General features: G+C 42.4%; 1 protein-coding gene across 2 annotated transcripts in view; it reads right to left on the reverse strand.

Annotated features, from left to right (window-relative positions):
- The window catches only part of ATP8B4 (ATPase phospholipid transporting 8B4 (putative)), a 515,241-nt gene that overhangs the window by 67,133 nt on the left and 423,018 nt on the right, over nucleotides 1-25,090 (reverse strand). For both annotated transcript variants that reach the window (XM_040414025.1, XM_040414026.1), the window contains 5 exons: nucleotides 23,943-24,058; nucleotides 10,541-10,705; nucleotides 8,305-8,416; nucleotides 2,372-2,477; nucleotides 2,135-2,282 (listed from right to left, as the gene is read on the reverse strand). In XM_040414025.1, coding sequence (XP_040269959.1) covers nucleotides 2,135-2,282; nucleotides 2,372-2,477; nucleotides 8,305-8,416; nucleotides 10,541-10,705; nucleotides 23,943-24,058 — 647 coding nt within the window. The remainder of the gene's footprint in view (nucleotides 1-2,134; nucleotides 2,283-2,371; nucleotides 2,478-8,304; nucleotides 8,417-10,540; nucleotides 10,706-23,942; nucleotides 24,059-25,090) is intronic.

A 25,090-nucleotide genomic window follows, 5' to 3' on the forward strand; every position in this document is an offset into this window, starting at 1 on the left:
TTTTGCAAATCTGAAGTGTTACTTTATGTGGTAATAACTTTGGAAAGCTTTTACTTATCCAAGCAATTTTGAGACAGTTTTTCCTGACCCATTGTACTTTATGGTAAAGGTAAATTTGAGTCTATGTTTTACCTTTATGTACAAGAAAGAAATTTGAAATATTTGAAATTTTCTAAATTTGTATTTCTCTGGTTTTAAGACAGATAGTGATTGATACCTCATAAAATACTTACAATTTAATCATTTTGTAAATGTCATTTTATTTGTTTAGGACATTTAGAACCACCCATAAATGACCCCATTTTAGAAACTACACTGTCAAGTTATTCAAAACTGATTTTACAAACTTTGTTAACCCTTTATGTTTCACGAGAATTAAATAAAATGGAGGCAAAATTTCAGAAATTTCACTTTTGTTTGCAGGTTTTACATTTTAATAAATTTTTCCTGCAAAACAGCAAGGGTTAACAGCAAAACAAACCTCAATATTTATTATCCTGATTTTGCCGTTTACATAAACACCTCATATGTGATCATAAACTGCTGTATGGGCACACTGCCCAGGAAAAAAGCACCAGATTTTGCTGGAATGGTTTTTGGGTACCAGGTCACATTTCAAGGTACACATTTTGGAAACTACACCTCTCAAGCAATTTATGCATAAGCTCCCCATTTTTCATTTTCACAAGGGTTAACAGGAGAAAAAGCCCCCCAAATATTTCTAAGTATTTTCTCCTGAACAGAGCAACACCCCATATGTAGTCATAAATTGCTGTTTGGGCACACAACAGGGACAAGAAAAGAAGGAACGCCACATAGTTTTTAGAGGGCAGATTTTGGTGGAATGGTTAACGGGCACCATGTTGCTATTGATCAGCCTCTGGACACCAGTGCAGCCATTTTCTGACAACCATACATTTTATTTTTCTCTCAACGGAGCTTTATAATTGGTTCTATTTTAGGGTACATACCAACTTTTTTGATCGCTTTTTATTTAGCTATTTAGTATAAGATAAAGAAAAGCGACAACTCTGCCATTACGTTTTGGGTTTTGTTATTGCGGCAAACACTGCATGGGAAAAATTACACGTTACCTTTATTCTGCTGGTCAGTACGATTACAGGGATACCAATTTAATATAGTCTTTTTACGTTTTGGCACTTTTACACAAAGCATTTTTGAAAATATAATAAAATCCTGTTTTTGTCGCCATTTTCAAAGAGCCGTATTTTTTCTACGAGCGTTAATCTGACAGGATAGATCATGTGATATTTTTATACAGCCAGTCGATACAGACACAGCAATACCTAATATTTTTTTTTTTGTGTTGCTATTTTCTGAGAGCCATATTTTTTTTAAATTTTCTGCCAATCTTCTTGAGTGGGGGCTCATTGGTTTTCACTGGTACCGTTTTAGGTTACATAGTACTTTTTGATTGCTTGCTATTATGATTTTTGTAAGGCAAAGTGACCAAAATTGGCTATTTTGGCGGCGTTTTTATTTATTTTTACGCTGTTCATCATGTAAACATAAGGTCATTACAGCCGTGTGTATTCTAATTTATTTATTTTCAATTGTATATTGCTTGATGAGGGGAAAGGGCGCTTTTATAATTTTTTTTGCTTAAAACGTAATTTTTTAAAAACTTTTTTAAAACTTTTCTTTTATTTTTGTCCCACTGTGGGACATCAACTTTTGAGGGTCTGATCCCCTCTACAATGCATTACAATACATCCTGTATTGTAATGCATTGCCTGTCAGTGGAATACATACAGGTGGCTGGGTCTCATAGGCTTCTGTAGCTGGCAGGCTCCGGTGCCTATGGAAGGCATCCCTGTCACCACAGCGCATAGACCCGATGGGGTCGGAGAGGGAGTCACCCTCCAAAAACCCCATACATGCAGCGGTCAGTGTTGACCAAAGCACAGAATGGATTAATGGGTTAAAGGAGTATTCACTGATGCCGTTGGAGGCAGCAGGGGTTTGGCTGTTAGTAACAGCCAGGCCCCTGCTGCTAATCGAGCAGACACAGTTTCTGCACCCGCCCAATCAGAGTGCCTTACATGTCAAGTCACTTCCCGCTGCACCTTACATGTAAGGCAGATGTCAGGAAGGGGTTAAACAAGATACTTACCAAACTATGCCCATTGATGACCAAGGCATATTCACCAGTTACAGTTTCCTCATAGACTGACTCAAGCTTTGTTTTGCTTGTTTTCTCAGAGAACTGATGTCCATTGAATAGGCTCCTACTCTGTCCGAATGTGGCCTCCTTTGCTTTCCTAGGAAATAAAAATAAAAGCTGAGTTCTGACATTTTTCTTAATTGTTTTTCATTTCTTGTGACAGTAATAGTGATAAAAGCCCAGTACCTTAGTTCTTCTCGCACCTCAGTTACTGTGCGACCAGACACTATAAATATATCGTTCATGTCATCAGTGAGCATGTGGCATGAGTATCCAATGTTCATAGCCGTTTCTGAGAAACAAGAGCGTTTAGAAACTCATTAAAACAGCATGAGGTGCAAGCAAATGTGGATTAAAGGATAGACAAAAGGGCTAATCTTTTAAAGCAAAATGATTAAAATAATTTTAAATGCTAAAAACTACAGCCAATAAAATAGCTAAAGCTAAATATACCCATTCTAAATAATGCCACAGGTCAACTGTTGACCATGTCCATGAGCTCAGGTTTTTTGGGGGAACAACAACACAATTGTAAAAAACAAACAAAAAAAACAAAACAAAACAAGATGGGTTCAAAATAAGAAATAATCATTACTCACTTCCCCCACCCCCAATTGCAGCCATTCTAATGATGTCCTGGTCCCCGCTGCTCTACAAACTTACCTCGCCCCGGCAGCAGAAGTGACGTGGGTGCCAGGGAGCGAGGTAAGTACTATCTGTGTAAGGGGCCCGGGCATATGGGGGGAATATAGCTCTTGGAAAACCCCTTTAAGATGTGAGGGCAGGCTGCAGCTGGGCTTAAGAGGTTGTTTGTTATGGTAGGCCTGGGAGCCTTTGCAAGGACCCAGGATGCCACAGAAATCGAGGACAGGGGCATCCTCCTCCTCCAGTTTTACCTCCCAGATGCTCAGGTTGCTACTGACTGCACAGCTGAGGGGTTAAAGGGATTCTGTCATGAGATTTTAGCCCTATAAGCTAAACATATGCCCATGTCCGTACTAATAATATGAATCCTAAACTGGCCTTATTATACCTGCTTGTGGCTCTATTAGCCCAAAAAACAGGTTTTTATAACCTGTCAATCACCTACCTAAGGTGCCCAAGGGGACGTCCGTTAATACAGGGTGCCCGGCCGTCTGGTGCCCAGCGCCTCCTTCCCAGTCTTAATCGCCGCCCTCCCTGTCTACAGTGCCGCTTTCCTCACCTCAGCGCCGCCTCCGCAATCCTCCCGTCCCTCTGCCAGATCCGGCGCCTGCGCACTAGGCTCAGCCTGATGCGCCGCGGACTCCTGGCAGCGGCTTTATTAAGCGAAGTGCGCATGCGCATCAGGCCGGGCACATGCGCACTTCGCTCAACGAAGCCGCTGCCAGGAGTCCGCGGCGCATCAGGCAGAGCCTAGTGCGCAGGCGCCGGATCTGGCAGAGGGACGGGAGGATTGCGGAGGCGGCGCTGAGGTGAGGAAGGCGGCACTGTAGACAGGGAGGGCGGCGATTAAGACTGGGAAGGAGGCGCTGGGCACCAGACGGCCGGGCACTCTATATTAACGGACGTCCCCTTGGGCACCTTAGGTAGGTGATTGACAGGTTATAAAAAACAGTTTTTTGGGCTAATAGAGCCACAAGCAGGTTTAATAAGGCCAGTTTAGGATTCATGTTATTAGTACGGACATGGGCATATGTTTAGCTTATAGGGCTAAAATCTCATGACAGAATCCCTTTAAATGAACAGAATTTGAGTTATTTCTGAATCCGGTCACTATGCCTGGGTTTCAGCTGTATAACACAGACAGCAGGCACCGCGTATGGAGAAGGATCAGATTGTAAGCCCGCTCCATACATTCCATGTGCACCAACAATATAAAGTTACACCATGGTGCACATTAAGATTAAAGGGTTATTTCTTTCTCAGCCTTTCCAGGTGGGCTTTGCCATGCTGTTTCTGTAATTTCAAAGAAGTGATTGGGAGCTACACAGCGCAGTAGCACTGTGAGCTATGCTATTTCCGTAGCTCCCAAGTTACAGAAACACCATAGCTCACTGCGGTATGCTATTTGCATAGCTCCTATTCACTGCTATGGGAGATACAGTAACACAGTCCAATGGGTAACTAGACGCTTACGAGGGTTATTCTGTTCTTAGGCATTAAAGGCTGAGATGGGCAAAAAACTTTAAATCTATACTATATCTATGGAGCTCTGCATCAAGACAACAACGAAAATATATTAACCCTTTCATGACCAAGGGTCATTGATGCCCTAATGTCCAGGTCAAAATTTACAAATCTGACATGCGTCACTTTATGTGGTAATAGCTTTGGAACACTTTTACTTATCCAAACCATTCTGAGATTGTTTTCTCGTGACATATTGTACTTCATGATAGTCATATATTTGAGTCAATATATTTCACCTTTATTTATGAAAAAATCCAAAATGTACCCAAAATTTTGAAAAATTCACAATTTTCCAAATTTCAATTTCTCTGCTTCTAAAACAGAAAGTCATACCTAATAAAATATTTATTACTTAACATTTCCCATATGTCTACTTTATGTTGGCATCATTTTGGAAATGTCATTTTATTTTTTTAGGACGTTAGAAGGCTTAGAAGTTTAGAAGCAATTCTTAAAATTTTTAAGAAAATTTCCAAAACCCACTTTATAAGGACCAGTTCAGGTCTGAAGTCACTTTGTGGGGCCTACATAGTGGATACCCCCATAAATGACCCCATTGCAGAAACTACACCCCTCAAGTTACTCAAAACTGATTTTACAAACTTTTTTAACCCTTTAGGTGTTCCACAAGAATTAAAGGAAAATGGAGATGAAATTTCTAAATTTCACATTTTTTGCAGATTTTCCATTTTATTGCATTTTTTTATTTAACACATTGAGGGTTAACAGCCAAACAAAACTCAATATTTATTACCCTGATTCCGCGGTTTACAGAAACACCCCGCATGTGGTCGTAAACTGCTGTACGGGCACACGGCAGGGCGCAGAAGGAAAGGAATGCCATACGGTTTTTGGAAGGCAGATTTTGCTGGATTGGTTTTCTGAACGCCATATGTTTTTTATTTTTCTGCCGATCGTCTTGTGCAAGGGCTCGTTTTTTGCAGAAAGTGTTGAGGTTTTAATTGGTACCATTTTTGGGTACATAGGATTTTTTGATCATTCATTATTACACTTTATAGGGCAAGGTGACCAAAAAATTGGCTGTTTTGGAACAGCTTTCATTTATTTATTTTTACAGCGTTCATCTGAGGAGTTAGGTCATGTGATAGTTTTATAGAGAAGATCGTTACGGACGTGGCAATACCTAATATGTATACTTTTTCTTATTTATTTAAGTTTTACACAATAATAGCATTTCTGAAACCAAAAAAAAATGTTTTAGTGTCTCCATAGTCTGAGAGCCATAGCTTTTATATTTTTTGGGCGATTGTCCTAAATAGGGTATAATGTTTTGCGGGATGAGGTGACGGTTTAATTGGTACTATTTTGGGGGTCATAAGCCTTTTTTATCGCTTGCTGTTGCACTATTTGTGATGTAAGGTGACAAAAATAGCTTTTTTTGGCACAGTTTTTTTTTTTTTTTTTAATAGTGTTTATCGGACTGGGTCTATCATGTGATATATTTATAGAGACGGTCGTTACGGACGCGGTGACACCTAATATGTGTATTTTATTTTTTCATTTTTTTTATAGGAAAAGGCAATTTCTTTTTTTAATTTACATTTTTATTTATTTATTTATTTTTCATTTTTATTATTTTCACTTTCCTTTTTTATCAAGTCCCTCTTGGATCATGAAGATCCAATGGGGCTGATGGCTGTACTATACTTTGCAATGCTCTTGCATTGCAAAGTATAATACTATTAGATGCCCTGTAGGTGGCAGCACCGGATACCTTTGCCATGGCAACCGGACGCCTTTGCAAAGCGTCCGGTTGCCATGGCAACCATCGGGCGCTGCTATCAGCGCTGCAGCCCCGATGGTTCAGAGAGGGAGCTCCCTCCCTCTATTGACCCCATGGATGCTGCAACCGCGGCATCTATGGGGTTACAGCAGAGTGTCAGCATAGAGCTGACACTCGCTGCTGATGGCGGCGGCTCAGGAATGGAGCAGCCGCCATCACACACAGCGGGGGCACAGGATCGGGGGCAGCGCTGGATGGGGGGGGGGGGGGTATTGGGGTACGGCGGCTAACCTTGAGGGTGAGGGAGGCTGGGGCAGGAGGGGCGGGGAGACAGCATGGGGCGGACCGCATCAGGGAGGGACTACATGAATATGGATCGGGCGGGGGAACTAGTACTTCATCAGGGGCAGGCGCGCACAGGGGGGTGTTGGAGGAGCACAGATCGGGGGGCACAGGAAGGGGCACAGATTGGGGGCCACAGAGACACTACCTGATTTCAGGCTGTGATCTGCAGAGCGCAGATCAGAGCCTGAAACCGGCATTTTTTCCACTGCCGCGATCCGATTGGTTAGTCTGCACAGACTAACCAATCGGATCGATTGTCGGCAAGGGGCCACTCTGATTGGCCCCTTGCCGACATTACTGAACTGTATGCTGTCCGTGACAGCAGCAGTGCAGGGGCAGAAGCTTTAATCCAAGCGCTTTGCAGCGCTTGGATTAAAGAACTGTCTTGACGTTTATAGACGTGATAGCTGCACGGGGCATGTGCAGCTATCACGTATATATACAGATTGCAGTCGGGAAAGGGTTAAAAAATAACCGCCACATCACGTATTACCTATGGCATTCAAGCTTAACATTCTCTTGATGCTGGTGCTCCGCTCTACATATTTTTTGGGCAGTTTCAGTCCAAATGACATATAGCCAGCTTGGTATTTTGGTGAAACATGGCATTTTGTTCTTTCATTAAAAAAAGGATAATGAGACCATGGTCATATGTAGAGATGAGTGGCCAGTTCACTAAAATTCGCCAAGAAATTTGATTCATCCCGAGTTAATTAGTCACGAATTGCTATAAATCAGGTATACCCAGGCCACTCTGCCTAATCATATTCTTCCCACTTGGTGGCCCAATCTTAGTGCGAAGGCTTGGAAGTTAACACTTTCCTGACCGCCGACAGTAAATTTAGGTTGGCAGCTGCGCATTTAAAAATGGTGCCCGCTGGCGCAAGCAGCAGGCACCACGGCCGCTGTTTTAAAGAGCAGACACCTGGCACTAATGTACAAGATCGGCATGAACCTTCAGATGCTGTGGTCATCCAGGTGTGCTCCGGCTCCCCCGGGCAAGGATCAGGGGTGCCGAAGCATGAATGCCGCAGCCCCTGTCCTGCTGTGTGATGGTACCAGAGAACTCAAAGCAATACAACTAAGGGATCCATAACAGGGATGATTATAAGCCCATGTGGATCCCTCCCTAATAGGAACCTAGTGGTATTTTGCTTTTAAATTTATTATGGTTGAGACCAGATGGCTGAACATGGTGGATGGATCAAACATATCTGCTGGATTATTGCAGCAACACTGTCCCTAGTGCATGAGCGCTTGCCTCGTCTCTCCCTATGCTCAGCTCACAGGACAATAGCTGAGACCGTGTGGGATGAGTGTTTTATCGGGCTGTGACATGGGAATGGCTATCTGAGCATTGGCTGGCTGCATGGCATTATGGGTCATATCGCATCCCGAGCTTCTTACTTTCACTTTGTAACAAGTGCAGCCGCCATTTTACAAAAAATGGTTCATTATCACGTTCATAAACTTCGGACCGAATTCCGCTTCGGATGCTTTGATTCGCTCAACACTAGTCATAAGATTTGTGAAATATTAAGATATACAGTACCACTGACAATACTTCTATATCTTCATACAATTTAAAGGGAACCTCTGCTGACTGGACTGAGAAGAGCAGCACAAACGTATTTTGTGTAGCTTTTACTATTAGTAATATCATACTCCTTGAGATGATAAAAGCTCCACATCTAGTGCAGTCAACAGGTTAAAAAGGTCAAAACAGCCGACAGACTCCTTTTAACCTTTTTTCTATTATAATTCCCAATACCAAAAAAACATGGCAGAAGCTGAAAGTCATTACTTGGCATTAGCATGTTAGAAGCAATGATGCAGTAAATACAATTTTCAGCATTACCCTGCTTATCTCCAGTTAGAATCCACAACTTAATGTTTGCCAGGAGGAGACTAGCAATGGTAACAGTCACTCCTTCTTGTAGCTTGTCCTCTATTGCAGTAGCACCTAGTAGCTAAAGCAGATAACATGAAAGAAGCCATGTTTTTAAAATGATAATGAGTAATGGAACATGCAATCACTTCCATTTAAAGGGTTTTTTCGAGATTCTGATACTGATGATCTATCCTCAAGACAGGTCTTCAGTATCTGATCGGTGGGGTCCAACATCCAGGACTCCGCTGATCAGCTGTTTGAGAAGGTACTGTCGCTCCTGTGAGCACCGCGGTCTTCTCTGTGCTTACCAAGCACAGTGTCGTACATTGTATAGCGTCTGTGCTTGGTATCGCGCTCAGCCCCATTGAGGTGAACAGGGCTAAGTGCGATACCAAGCAGAGCCGCTATACAATGTACGGCGCTGTGCTTGGTAAGCTGCGAGAAGACCGCAGTGCTCACAGAAACAACGGTACCTTCTCAAACAGCTGAACGACGGGGGTCCTGGTTGTCAGACCCCCACCGATCAGATACTAATGATCTAGGTCATCAGTATCAAAATCTCGGAAAAACACCTTTAACATGCCAATAACGTTGCACAATAAAACCATACCATACAGAATTCATGTGGCAAATATCTTATTAACTTCTGAATTTTAGAAAGAGGGGGTAGACAGACCAACATAAACATGACAATGATAAAAACATAGTAACAATGATCAATCTACAGTACCAGTCACATTAGGGAACATTTTAAAAGCAGCCCGAGAGGACTATAAATGCTCCAAAGAGATAGTAGCTGAGTTAGGCCTTATTCACACATCAGTATTCAGTGAGTGGTTTCCATCAGTTATTGTGAGCCAAAACAAGGTGCAAGTCAGAAACACAGAACAAGTGCAAATCTTTCCATTATAACTTATCTCTGTGGAGGCTCTGCTTCTGGTTTTAGCTCACAATCACTGACCACTGACTGTGAATAAGGCCTTAGATTTAGAATTTCCAGACAGGTCCACCTATCAACACTTGAAGTCACTCGATTTATGGTCATAAAATGGACAAGAAAGAGAAATTGCCCAAGTCAGCGTCAGACTGGAATGCCTAGGGGCCCACCAGTAAATTTTATTCTGGGGGCCAACGGTAAAGATACATGCAAATAGTATCTGCCCTCACAGAGTCAGCAGCAGCAAGATGCTGCAAGAAGATGGCTTATGGGTTCCCTGCTGTGACACTGATGGAGGATACTGGTTGGCCTGCTTCACTACCTGCCACCCAATGCATCTATAATAATAACCTGACTAGTCTGTAAGGGTCCATTCACACGTCCGCAAAATGGGTCCGGATCCGTTCCGCAACGTTGCGGAACGGATCCGGACCCATTCATTTTCAATGGGGCCGCAAAAGATGCGGACAGCACACAGTGTGCTGTCCGCATCCGCACTTCCGTTCTGCAAATAGAACATGTCGTATTTTTGTCCGCAGAACACGGACAACAAAAGGCATTTCTATTTAAAGTGCCGGCCATGTGACGTCCGCAAAATGCAGAACGCACATGGCTGGTGTCCGTGTTTTGCGGACCGCAAAACATTTGCGGACGTGTGAATGGACCCTTAAACTGTCTACCCAGTTTTATATGTACACAGGCTGGTTGAGATTCTGTATGCTGTCTATCTATATGTAGTACAGTCTTACTGTGTCATGTGCCACTTGTGCAGGGACTGGGGGACTAGGGCCCCTGTGGGACAGTCCAAGCCAGGTCCATGTATATGTTTTCCTGTTTTAGCATTATGTCTTTACAGTCAGTCAGGTAGTCTTTTTAGGTTAGACACAATGAAGCAATAAGGCGGACACCGCTTTTATACTGGTTGGGTTTCCACATTTTCCTTGTACCAGTTTTGATAAAGCCCCCTAAATGAGGGCTGTGTATGTATAGATAGAGAAGTCAGCAGCTTTAAACCTATGCCATACATTTATTCCTCAGTAAGTTATTAATTTACTGTACTAGGTGTTTCAGTTATTTTGTCTACACTCTCTAGCTCTCCAGTAACATGGTGACTCATTGCCTCCTACAGCTATGTGCTTAGATTATAGTTCTTGTTTTTGGAAAATGTGTATTTTTTCATTAACTAAATCAACCTAATATATAAACTATTCATGTTCATTTACATTAACATGCATAAACAATCAGAGTAGTGAATTTAAAACCTACCGTCATATCACTTTCTATTTGTTCATATACAGCTGCTAGCCGCTCCTCTCTGTTGTCCAGAGCAGTGCTGGCCTCATGATGGATCTTTAGCCACCATCTGAAGTAATCTTCAGTGAGATCTTTGTATGCCAGGGCTAATGTCCGCAGGCCCTCACCAGCAAACTCCTAAAAGTACACAGAATTTTATTATATATACATACGTCTGTTCTCAAATGGTAGGGGCAGCACAGAATGGTATTGAGGGCCACATGTGGCCCCTGGGCTGCAGGTTTTGCACCACTGCAATAAAACCTTGTCTAAGGCAGGGCTAAAATGGGGTTAGCCACTACATATTACCAGCTGCACATATGCAGGGAAAAAGCACATACATGCAGCTAGTAATAGGCATTGTTAAACCATTGGTGGCAATGGTTTAACATGGCCAACTTATGTTTACTAGCAGGTCCTTTTGCCTGCTTGCTGCTTCTGCTGTCCCAAAATGGTCACTGATGGAGGGTCGTATGACCAGTCCATCAGTAGCCTCCATTCACTTACACTGGAAATGGTCTAAGCATGCATTGCATCCATTGTTCATACCCAGTGAAGGGAATGGGTGGAGCTGATCAGCAGGGATGAGGGGTGTTGGACACCTGCTGATCTGCTGCTGATGGCCTATCCTGAAGAAAGCCATCAATATCAAAATCCAGGAGAACACCATTAAGGAGTTAGACTGTGCAAATGAGAACTCCTTTAATAGTGACACCCGCCAATTATTGGAATTGAAGAAGTCAACAATTGTTAGTGAAGCATAGAGAAACATCTTTCTCAGAAAATACATTTATCAGTCATTCAAAATATAGGTGATAAATGGAAATCAGATACTTTGATTACTAAAGTGGGGGACTCAAGTTCCTCTACAATCGAGCATGAACACAACTTCTACATTTAAAGTCTATCTGTCTGGTGGAGTAAAAAACTGTTTAAAGGCTGTGGGCACCTTTGCAGTAATTAAAAAAAAAAAAGTTAAATTAAGCAACTTTCAAAAACAGTGTTTATTAAACATTTTCTCATTTTGCTTCTGCATAGTCTGAATAACATCCTTCACCTAGCTGGTAGTGCTGCCAAATCTCCCCTTCCTTCTCTCTGTGTTCGGGCTCATGCACATGACCGTATGCCCTCCGAGACATACGGTCCGTGAGCGGGCTATATGTCCCGGAACGGCATACATCGTGCGTACGGGAGCACACAGCATTATAGGTTACTATGATACTGTGCGCATCGGGCCACCTGCGGGACTACTGTCGTGCACTCATATGATCATATGAGTGCGGGACAATAGCCCCGCAGGAGGCCCGATGCACACAGTATCATAGTAACCTATGATGCTGTGTGCTCCCGTGCGCACGATGTATGCCGTTCCTGGGACATATGGCCCGCTCACGGACCATATGTCTCGGAGGGCATACGGTCCTGTGCATGAGCCCTTAGGCTACTTTCACACTAGAGTTTTTGCTGGATCCGGCAGGGATCAGCAAAAACCCTTCCGTTACTGATAATACATCCATCTGCATCCGTTATGAACGGATTCGGTTGTATTATCTGTAACATAGCCAGTAATATCCCATGGCGGAAAGAAAACATGCTGCGGTTTGCTCTCCAGTATGAGAACGCAACCAAACAGAACGGAATGCATTTTGGAGCATTCCAATCTTTCAGTTACGTTTTGTCCCCATTGACAATAAATGGGGACAAAACAGAAGAGTTTTTTCCGGTATTGACGCCCTGGACAGATCTCAATATCGGAAAATAGAAACGCTAGTGTGAAAGTAGCCTTAGAGATAGAGAGATGGGGGCTGAGGTCATACAAGGCAGATCAGAGTGTGAGAGTGCGTATGTGTTTGTGTGTGTGTGTGTGGGGTTCAAGAAGGGCAGCTCACACAGTGTGTAGATAAAAAGTAAAGCTTACATAACACAGCTTACAAGGTGAGACTCAGGATGTATACAAGTGAAGGGAAAAAAAATAAAAATCACACTCTTCAGCATCAATGACTGTCAGTACAAGTGGGAGGAGATCCCTCATGAGCTGTAGAAGGTGAAATCAGTCCAGGAATTAATCTGTGCTTATGCATAAAAGCTAATGAAGGGAGCAGCATTCTGGACACATGGACCTTACATCCAGCATGTATTACTGGGAGGGACACAACCACATGAAAGAAAGTATGAAACTAGGATAGGGATGCAAACTGAATATCAGAGGGTCTGAAAATATACGAGGAATGAAAACTTCATGCTAAAACTTAGTGCAAGACGCCACTAACATGTTAAAAAAACATTTTCCCCATGCCAAAGGTGTCTTTAGCCTTTAAAGAGAACCTGTCACCATGATATGCAGTGCAACCTGCAGGCAGCATGTTCTAGAGCATGAGGAGCTGAGCAGATTGATACTGTATATAGTTTTGTGGAAACTATAGGCAAGAACCTATAATTAGATCACTCCCTTTTTTCCCTGTTCACAAATAAAAAAAATAAAGATCATTTGGTATCACCATGTCTAAAAATGCCTGGACTGGGGGGGGCGTGGCCTACCGGAGCATGGTGTGAGACGCACATCGGAGTGCTCCTGCAAGTATCCTGGCACATCATCTGTCCGCGGCCACCCGTTAGACGAAAAATCACTTGGTGAGGTACCAGAAGCGGAGAAGAGTCACCTGCAACGCACATATGAGCACCCGAGTGCCGAGGAGGGGGAAAAGTAGCAGGCGCCGGGACAGAGCTGACAGAGTCCAACATGGCACTGGCATAGAAGCAGAGGAGGGGCAGTATGAGGCAGTGAGTAGGAGCGCGGCAGCGCGCCTCAGTAAATTCGCAAGGGGAGCGGAGGGGACAAGAGATTGGTCCCAAAGTAAAGGGGCGGAAACAATATCCTCCTCAGACCAGGAGGAGAGACTAACGGATGAGGAGGGGAAAGAGAAAATGGCCGTCGGGTCACTACACTAATAGACCAGGCTCAAGAGAATAAAAACCCTTCTAACCCCACTGATGGAGAACCTACTCTCAAAGATATAATGATAACTGTAGCCAATTGCAATTCTACTCTTAAAGCCCTCAACCTCCAAGTAGGCAGTCTGAGGGAGGATATATCCCTGATAAGACATGATATGCATAAAATCACTGAGAGAACCTCAGAGCTTGAAAAAAAGAGTGTCAGGAATGGAAGATGAGGTTAGGTCTCTCAAGATGGCGGCTAAATCGACGGCAGGAGATATGGCTGCCCTATTTGCTAAAGCGGATGACTTGGAAAATAGATCACGCCGTAACAATATTAGAATAGTGGGGATTCCGGAAAAAACAGAAGGTCCCAATGCAACGGACTATATAGAGAAGTGGTTACATCAGAAGTTTCAAGACAAAGGACTGTCTTCATTGTATGCTGTTGAAAGAGCACATCAGGTCCCCACAAGGCCACTACCACCAGGTAGACCACCGAGACCAATACCCGCCAAAATACTGCACTTTAAAGACAGAGATACTATACTGCGGCAATCACGGGATAACTCAAACCTGGTCATAAATGGAGCAAAATTTTCTATCTTCCCGGACTATTCCACAGAGGTCCAGAAGAGGAGTGGACGTCAAGAGAAGACTAAGGACTCTGCAAATCCAATACTCCATGCTTTTCCCGGCTAAACTGAGAGTAGTGGCGATGGGATCTACCAGGTTCTTTGAGGATCCAGAAGAGGCGGCGCATTGGCTGGACTCACTCCAGCTTGGCCAGAGGGACAATACGGCATTTTAAACTAGCAATGTGGGTGATGTTAATGGGAGGGGATCACTTCTATATTAGGATTCAGAAATATGACACGTATGATTAAGATACTCAGCTGGAATGTGAGGGGCATGGCCGACACGACTAAGCGACATAGTATTTTTAACTACTTTTAACTACTTGTCCAAGTCTGATAGATGTATGGAGGGTGAGACATCCCACAGAACGTAAATACTGCAGTTCGTCCACATTTCATACCCTTTCCCGAGTAGATTTGGCATTCGTGAACAATGCAGTGTTTCCACTCATTCACTCCTCTGAATATCAGCCTAGGGTGTTGTCAGACTACTCTATCCTGAAAGTGGAACTGTACCTGGTGTGGGTCAGGTCGGGGCCGAAGTTATGGAAGTGTAACGCAGTATGGCTACAGATCTTGGGTGACCTGACGGGCATGGATGCATCCATTACAGAATACTTAACTTTTAATGCGGGAACTGCGTCCCCACATACTGTATCGGTTACTATGAAGGCATATTTGAGGGGGCTGTTGATTAAGGTGATTAGTGCCCACAAAACTAGATTGAAACAAGCGGATGTCAAGGCTTACAAAGACGTGGCAGAGGCAGAGGAGGCCTTTGGAGCAACACCTTCACAGGATACCAGTAGGAAATTGAGGAAGGCACATGAGCAATTGGGATGTCATTTGTTACAGGCAGCAGAAAGAAAATGTACCTTTTATAAACAACGCTTTTTTGCGGAAGGAGAAAGAGTAGGTTATATGCTTGCTATCATCTCTAGGGCCCAGCAGGGTTCATCATGCATAATGGAACTGGTAGACCATCAGGGGAAATCATTTGTGGGAACAGGGGATATCCTGGGTATATTTAAGAATTTTCTACTCCTCCCTATATACCTCTAGGGCATCTACTTCGAAGGAGAAGCTATTAACGTTCCTTAGGGAGGCAGAGCTGCCTACACTATCGGCAGATGATAGGGATCAATTAGAAGAACCTATTACTATGGAGGAATTAGAGGAAGCGCTAAAAGATACGGCCAATGATAAGGCCCCGAGTTCGGACGGTATCCCAGTTGAAGTATATAAGAGCTCCCAGGGAATTTTGCTGCCGGAACTACCTAAGGTCTTCAACTACTCGCTAGAGGTGGGTTCGCTCCCGGCTTCTATGCAGGAGGCCCTTATAGTAGTGATCCCAAAACCAGGGAAAGATCTGCGAACTCCAGACTCATATAGACCGATATCCCTCTTAACGTCAGATGTTAAGCTTTTAGCAAAGGTCTTGGCGAAGCGTCTATCCAGAGTGATTCCTAACATAATCCATCCAAATCACACGGGTTCTATGCCCCAGAAATCTACGGCTATCAATATAAGAAGAGTATATACCAGTTTACAAGTTCAGGCGCATAATTGTGGAGGTAGAGCTATTCTATCTCTCGATGCTGCTAAGACATTTGATAGTGTTGAATGGGGGATTCTTTGGGCTACATTGGGTTATATGGGATTTGGACAAAGATTCATCAAATGGGTTCAGTTCCTGTATTCAAACCCGAAGGCATGGATTAGGGCTAATGGGGAAGTGTCTGACTACATTCAAATGGCTAGGGGAACTAGACAGGGATGTCCGCTCTCGCCCCTGCTATTTGCTATAGCCATTGAACCTCTAGCGGCAGCAGTACGTAAATCTCCAGATATTAAGGGCTTTCAATATGGACAAGTACATAATAAAATAGCGTTATATGCAGACAACACTCTTATTCTTGGGAAATACGGCATCCTCTTTATCGGCCACTATGTCTCTTATAGACCGTTTTGGCATACTTTTGGGCCTTAGTATTAACTAAGATAGTGTCTGATACGGTCATAGCTAATAATATTCCCTGTGTGAATAACATTAAGTACTTAGGAATTCATATATCTCCTAGGCCAGTGTTGGCAAACCTATGGCACGGGTGCCAGAGGCGGCACTCTGAGCCCTCTCTGTGGGCACCCGCACCCTGGAAAAAGTCTATGGCACACTAATATAACTTAGATTTTTCCTGCCCTTCATCAGCGCAGGGCTCGCTATGAACAGCACAGGCAGCGCACTGAGTGTAGCAGGCTATTATAGCTAAATGATAGAGTACATGGAAGATATACTACGTTTGACTGTAGAATTCAGGTTAAATTACCGTGTTGGCACTTTGCGATAAATAAGTGGGCTTTGGGTTGAAGTTTGGGCACTCAGTCTCTAAAAGGTTCACCATCACTGTCCTAGGCTAATGGACTTTGAGTATTTGAACCTATGTCCATTGCTGGGGAAATTTAGAGTTAAAGGGAACCTGTCACCTGGATTTTGGGTATAGAGCTGAGGACATGGGTTGCTAGATGGCCGCTAGCACATCCGCAATACCCAGTCCCCATAGCTCTGTGTGCTTCTATTGTGTATAAAAACCGATTTGATACATATGGAAAATAACCTGAGATGAGTCAGAGCTTGAAAATATGACTCTTCTCTGGTCACACATGTCTTTTATGTTAATTTGCATATGTATCAAATCGTTTTTTTTACACAATAAAAGCACACAGAACTATGGGGACTGGGTATTGCGGATGTGCTAGTGGCCGTCTAGCAACCGATGTCCTCAGCTCTATACCCAAAATCCTGGTGACAGGTTCCCTTTAAGGCTAGAGCATGGTGTAAGCTATTCCTTTCATTGGTGGGTAGAGTTAATCACCTCAAGATGGTAATGATACAGCAACTGTTGTATATACTTCATAACGCACCGGTTTGGCTGCCCTTAGATAGATTTCATAGAATTAACGCTATATTCTGAGAATTAATATGGAGAGAAGGTCAGCCTAGGATTAAATTAGAAACACTGGCGGTACTAAACCCTTGGATATATTATTTAGCATCGCAATGTCAGCATTTTAAAGGGTAAAAGGACTATACAATGGTGGATATGACTAGTCAGATCTTACAGTATAAAATAGGAGGGAGAGATCTTATGTGGATACTGAAGGGAGTGGGAATCCACAGTCTGGAAGGAAATTGTTCTTTAATAAGACTTATGAAAAAAGTGTGGACCAAAGTTAAGCAGCTGAGAGGTGTCCTGGGTATCAGTGAATTAGCTCTGTTATGGAGCAAACCCCTGTTACCGGAGTTTCAATCTCTCCCAGAAATACAGGAATCGAAGAATACGGGGATCCTTAGGATAGGTGATATTTTAGAAAATTTAATATTTAGATCCTTCACAGATATACAGTAGAAATTCCAGATCCCTCTTACTAGATTTTTTCAGTATCTTCAGCTGCGACATGCGTATGATACTACGATTAAAAAAGGCACCAATATTAAGTTAGAGACGGCTCAAAAATGAATGCTCACTGGGGGTGAAAAGAAAGGCTTGATATCTGCGCTATACCCATTACTACTGGACAAGATTTTAGAGTCTTATCCGTTGACACGAATGAAGAGATGGGAGAGAGATATGGGAGAGATATGACAGGATCAATGGGAAGATATTTTCGAAGCTGCCCCACGGATGTCCTTGAGTGAACAAGGAAAACTGTCCCAGCTTTTTATCATTCACAGAGTATACAAAACGCCAATATTTTTACATAAAATTGGAGTTAGAACTGTAGCAAAATGTCCGAGATGCTTACTGGAGCCAGCTGACACATGATGTGGCAATGCCAGAATCTGGACGACTACTGGAAAGGTGTATTGGAGAACATACATTGAGTATTCTCGGTGAGAGTGGATAGAGATCCCAAAATTTGTATATTAGGTTATGTTTCTAAAATCGGGACAGATGATTATAGAAAGGTAGCAGTTGGAAGGTTGTTATAAGTTGCCAGAAAACTGGTTGCCCAGCACTGGATACAGGAGGAGCCTGCATCACTGGAGGAATTCCGGATAAAAGTTCATAATATGCTGCTGTCTGAAAAAACAATATTCCTCAAAAGAGGTTGCCTACAAAAGTTTGATAAAATATGGAGTGACTGGATGACTCATAGTCATATTGTGATTTAAAGGATATAGTAGGAGTGAGCTATTGCCGGAGTAAGGCCTCTTTCACACTGGCGTGTGCGGCCCGTTGCCGTATTGCGGGCCGCAATACACGGGCGCCGTTCTGTGGGCATTCCGCACCACGGATGCGGACCCATTCACTTGAATGGGTCCGCAAATCCGGAGATGGGGAATGGTGCGGTACGGAACCACGGAACGGAACCCTACGGAGTGCTTCCATGGGGTTTCGTCCCGTACTTCCGTTCGGCAAAAAGATAGAACATGTCTTATCTTTTTGCGCAACGGCCGGATCGCGGACCCATTCAAGTGAATGGGTCCGCGATCCGCTGCGGCTGCCCCACGGACTGTGCTCGTGCATTGCGGACCGCATTTTGCAGGCCGCAGCACGACCACGGGCCGCACACGCCAGTGTGAAAGAGGTCTAAGGGTGTGGGAGGGGTTGATCTCTTTGTTTGTATAAAATATACGAATGTATAAAATAACCTGACAGAACACAATGGGCTGTACTAAATATCTTTTATTGTCTGATAAGATGTAACATTCCAGATGTATATCTGTAACATTTTCATTGATAATAAAAAAAAGATTTGATTTAAAAAAAAGAAAATGCCTGAACTATTAAAAATATATAAAATAAGTGTAAAGTAAAAAGGTCAACTTTACCACATAGTGAACAGTGTGGTAATAAAACCCACAAATCAATGACAGAATTTAGAATTGGTTTCCAATTTACCACTACATAATATGCAATATTAAATACAACTTGACCTGCAAAAAACAAGCCATGATTCAACTATGTGAACAGAAAAATTAAAAAGCGATGGCTCCTTGGAAGGGAGTAAAAATGTACCAAAAAAATGGAAGGGAGTAAAGATAAACAAACAAAACAGAAAATGGCTAAAGTTTTGCTGAAACTGTGACAAAAGTATATAGCAGGGATGGCCAACCTGAGGCTCTCCAGCTGTTGCAAAACTACAACTCCCAGCATGCCAAGACTGTCTACAACTATCAGCCTACAGCAGGGGAATAGTAGTTTTACAACAGCTGGAGAGCCTCAGGTTGGCCAGCCCTGGCATATATCAATCTGCTCAGCTTCTCCTGCTGCTTATAGAGTGCACTGCATTACGTGGTGGTAGGTTCTCTTTAAACGCTAAGCACCCTATGTAAAGAATGCAATGCATCTTAAAGGAGTTGTGCTACTTTGGGGGGTGGGTTATAAGAGTTTGGTAACCCCCTTCCCCCCCCCCAATCCCAACCCTTCCCTGAGCAGGCCTGCAAAGACAAACATACTTACCTGGTTCCTGGCGCAGGCTCCCGGATCCTCGCCTGGGCTGTATGTAATATTCCTGTGTAACGCTGCAGCAGCCACTTGCTGGCCGTAGTGGTGAGCTGCTCTCCTTGCTTCATGCGAGCAATTGTTCTGATACAAGTAGGGCAGGTCACCGCTGCAGCCAGAAATTGGCATGTAGCAGCATCAAACAGAAAGTTTACATCCAGGAAGCCCAGCGGAGCAGCCGAGGCTGAATCGGAAGCCTGTTAAATATGCTTCTCTTTGCAGGTCTGCTCAGGGAGGGTTAGCCAACTGCCCCAACCCAAACACACACACACTTAAAAGGTGCACAACCCCTTTAACCCCTAAACGACCAAGGACGAGAATGCTCGTCCTAAATTGCCGGCACTTAGCGCTAGAGGACGAGCATTCTCGTCATGTGATCCTTCTCTTCCCCCACATGCGGTCCCCCGATCAGCGGCAGAGATCCGGCTGTTACTGACAGCTGGATCCCTGCTGCATCCACTAGCATCGGTGATAACGCCGATGTCGGTGGATTAACCCCTCATATGCCACGGTCAGCGCTGACCGCGGCATATGGGAGGTTTGCGCTCCCTCACCTCATCCATCGGTCCCCGCGCTGCTGTGGCGGGGACTCGATGGTTGCCATGGCAGCCCCAAGCCATTCCAAGGCTTGGGGCCTGGCATATACGGAGGCCTAAGAGGCCCAGCCCCCAGGCTGAGTCTCCTAATCAACTGTTAGCGTCTTACAGTGTAAGACACTAACAGTTCAATACAGCACAATACAGATGTATCGTGCTGCATTGAAACAGGGATCAGACCCTGTAATGTTGAAGTCCCAGAGTGGGACAAATAATAAAGTGAAAAAAAAAAGTTTATAAAATGTAAGTTTTCCAAAAAAAATTTAAAGTTTCAAGTAAAAATAAGAAAAAAGCCGTCCTTTTCCAAAAATAAAGTAAAATAAATTGTAAAAAATAGGGAAGAGACATATAGACATATTAGGTATCATCGCGTCCGTATCGACCAGCTCTATAAACATATCACATGACCTAACCCCTCAGATGAACACCGTAAAAAATAAAAACTGTGCTAAAAAAACCATTTTTTTGTCACCTTACATCACAAAAAGTACAACAGCAAGCGATCAAAAAGGCGTACGCCCACCAAAATAGTACCAATCTAACCGTCACCTTATCCCGCAAAAAATGAGCCCCTAACTGAGACAATCGCCCAAAAAATTAAAAAAATATGGCTCAGAATATGGAGACACTAAAACATAATTTTTTTTGTTTTAAAAAAGCTGTTATTGTGTAAAACTTACATAAATAAAAAAAAAAGGATACATATTAGGTATCGCCGCGTCCGTATCGACCGGCTCTATAAAAATATCACATGACCTAACTCCTTAGGTGAACACCGTAAAAAAAAAACAAAAAAAACTGTGCTAAATAAACCATTTTTTGTCACCTTACACCACAAAAAGTGTAATAGCAAGCGATCAAAAAGTCGTATGCACCCCAAAATAGTGCTAATAAAACAGTCATCTCATCCCACAAAAAATGAGACCCTACCTAAGATAACCGCCCAAAAACAAAAAAAAAAAACGACAGCTCTCAGAATACGGAGACACTAAAACATGATTTTTTTTTTGTTTCAAAATGATATTATTGTGTAAAACTTGCATAAATAAAAAAAAAAAGTATACATATTAGGTATCGCCGGGTCCGTATCGACCGGCTCTATAAAAATTTTACATGACATAACCCCTCAGATGAACACCGTAAAAAAATAAAAATAAAAACTGTGCAAAAAAAGCCATTTTTTGTCACCTTACATCCCAAAAAGTGTAAGGCCCCTTTCACACGAGCGAGTATTCTGCGCGGATGCGATGCGGGAGGTGAACGCATTGCACCCGCACTGAATACTGACCCATTCATTTCTATGGGGCTGTGCACACGAGCAGTGATTTTCACGCATCACTTTTGCGTTGCATGAAAATCGCAGCATGCTCCTCTTTGTGCGTTTTTCACGTAACGCAGGCCCCATAGAAATGAATGGGGTTGCGTGAAAATCGCAAGCATCCGCAAGCAAGTGCGGATGCGGTGCGATTTTCACGCACGGTTGCTAGGAGACGATCGGGATGGAGACCCGAACCTTATTATTTTCCCTTATAACATGGTTATAAGGGAAAATAATAGCATTCTGAATACAGAATGCTAAGTAAAACAGGGCTGGTGATTCACCATGGTAAAAGATCATGTGACGTACCATGTGATGACCAGAGTGACGTCATCCCAGGTCCTTAAACTATAGTTAATGCTCTCCACAGGTCCTATACAGTAAAAGAGACAGACGGAGATGCCCGGCATCGCGAGCAAGTGGATTAAGGTGAGTTAAATGATTTTTTATTTTTTTTTAACCCCCTCCAGCCCTGTTTTACTTAGCATTCTGTATTCAGAATGCTATTATTTTCCCTTATAACCATGTTATAAGGGAAAATAATACTATTTACAGAACACCGATCCCAAGCCCGAACTTCTGTGAAGAAGTTCGGGTTTGGGTACCAAACACGCGCGATTTTTCTCACGCGAGTGCAAAACGCATTACAATGTTTTGCACTCGCGCGGAAAAATCGCGGGTGTTCCCGCAACGCACCCGCACATTTTTCCGCAACGCCCGTGTGAAAGAGGCCTAATAGCAAACGATCAAAAAGTCATATGCACCCCAAAATAGTGCTAATAAAACAGTCATCTCATCCCGCAAAAAATGAGACCCTACCTAAGATAATCGCCCAAAAAACTGAAAAAACTATGACTCTCAGACTATGGAGACACTAAAACATGATTTTTTTTTTTTTTATGAAATCATTGTGTAAAACTTACATAAATAAAAAAAATTGTATACATATTAGGTATTGCCGCATCCATGACAACCTGCTCTATAAAAATACCACATGATCTAACCTGTCAGATGAATGTTGTAAAAAACAAAAAAAATATACTGTGCCAAAACAGCTATTTCTTGTTACCTTGCCTCACAAAAAGTGTAATATAGAGCAACCAAAAATCATATGTACCCTAAACTAGTACCAACAAAACTTCCACCCTATCCTGTAGTTTCTAAAATAGGGTCACTTTTTACGACCACATATGGGGTGTTTCTGTAAACTACAGAATCAGGGCCATAAATATTGAGTTTGGTTTGGCTGTTAACCCTTGCTTTGTAAGTGGAAAAAAAATATTAAAATGGAAAATCTGCCAAAAAAGTGAAATTTTGAAATTGTATCTCAATTTTCCATTAATTCTTATGGAACACCTAAAAGGTTAACGACATTTGTAAAAACTGTTTTGAATACCTTGAGGGGTGTAGTTTCTTAGATGGGGTCACTTTTATGGAGTTTCTACTCTAGGGGTGCATCAGGGGGGCTTTAAATGGGAAATGGTGTAAAAAAAAAACAGTCCTTCAAAATCTGCCTTCCAAAAACCGCATGGCATTACTTTCCTTCTGCGCCCTGCTGTGTGCCCGTACAGCAGTTTACGACCACATATGGGGTGTTTCTGTAAACTACAGAATCAGGGCCATAAATATTGAGTTTGGTTTGGCTGTTAACCCTTGCTTTGTAACTGAAAAAAAAAAAAAAAAATGGAAAATCTGCCAAAAAAGTGAAATTATGAAATTGTATCTCTATTTTAACACCTAAAGGGTTAACAACGTTTGTAAAATCAGTTTTGAATACTTTGAGGGGTGTAGTTTCTAGAATGGGGTCATTTTTGGGTGGTTTCTATTATGTAAGCTTCACAAAGTGACTTCAGACCTGAACTGGTCCTTAAAAAGTTGTTTTTTGAAAATTTTTGAGAAATTTCAAGATTTACTTCTAAGCCTTGTAACGTCCCCCCAAAATGATCCTAACATGAAGTAGACATATGGGAAATGTAAAGTAATAACTATTTTTGTAGGTATTAATATGTATTATAGAAGTAGAGAAATTGAAACTTGGAAATTTGCAAATTATTAAAAATTTTAATAAATTTATAAATAAAAATGAATTTTTTTGACTCCATTTTACCAGTGTCAAGAAGTACAATATGTGACGAGAAAACAATCTCAGAATGGCCTGGATAAGTCAAAGCGTTTTAAAGTTATCACCACATAAAATGACACTGGTCAGATTTGCAAAAAATGGCCTGGTCCTAAAGGTGAAAATGAGCCTGGTCCTTAAGGGCTTAAGAGAACAAAACAACAATAAGACATCAATGTTGTAGCAGAATAATGACTTTCCACAGTAAGATGCAGGGCACAAATAAACCATTATTAATCAATAATAGAAGCCATACTCACATTGAGATGTTCTGAAGTGATGTACATTAATTCTTCACTACTGACATGAAGCCTCTCATATAGGATAGTGTCTGCACCTTTGCAGTAAAGTTTAATTTGTCCTTCTGGATTTCGCACTGGTGAAAAACAAAGTTGTTAACTGTACTCTATATAGAAGCATTTGGTTTACGTAAACCAAACATGGTGTACCAGTTACATGTGCATACATTAAGTATAAAAAGTTAACAGCATTACTGTGCATAATGCTGGGTGTCACCTTAGCTTCACATATTGCAGACAATCACAATGTTTATTTGCAAATCTAATGCTTTTACACACTTTTATACACCTAACCTGTCTGATGCTTTTCAACAGATCACAAAGATTAGTTTGTATGGTCGTGAGTTTACAAACCCTTACCATAAGCAGGCTACATGTACACAACCCTATCTGAGAGCAGCATGAAGTAGTGACAGACACCTTCATTTCAGCAGTGTATCTGTGAGGAATATGCAGTAGTACTTTTATCCTTGCAGTCATTGTGACCTACTTATCTGATGTATTCTTTACCTATGCGCTTTTGTCGCCCACCAGTCACTGACTGACAGCTTTCTCCCTATGCACAGAAGCCTGTCAATCAGCAGCTATAGAGCAGGGGAACCCGCATATCATGAATAGATCGGACTACTAGGTCACAGTGCTTGCAACTACAGTAGTTTGCTACAGTAAATGTCCAGTAGAAGGCAATTACTATGCCTATGGTATTTGTACCTGACGGCTGTCGGCTACTTTAAGACAAAGTAAAGGTGCCAACAGCTACTGCATATGTAAGACAAGCCTGCAGATGTCCTTATAACCACTGTATTTCTAAAATATAAAAATACTTAGACAATATTCATGAAAAGCACTGCGGGTCTATTACTTCACTGAGATCCATGTACTAAAGCATATGCATAAACTAACAGATGACAGACTGAAATCACGTGCTATTCCTATGATGGGATGGAGAAGTGAACACACGGATTAAACTGTTCTGCCACTTTTAATCCCATATACATACACATAAAGCTATATTACCGTCTTCGTTCATTTGTTAACAAGTATAGTAAGTGATGTATTTCATGGCTTTCAGTTTGTAAATCACTGGATTTTTTTCTCTTTCACAGAGC

The sequence above is a fragment of the Bufo bufo genome, chromosome 1 (assembly GCF_905171765.1).
Source record: "Bufo bufo chromosome 1, aBufBuf1.1, whole genome shotgun sequence".
Taxonomy (NCBI): Eukaryota; Metazoa; Chordata; class Amphibia; order Anura; family Bufonidae; genus Bufo; species Bufo bufo.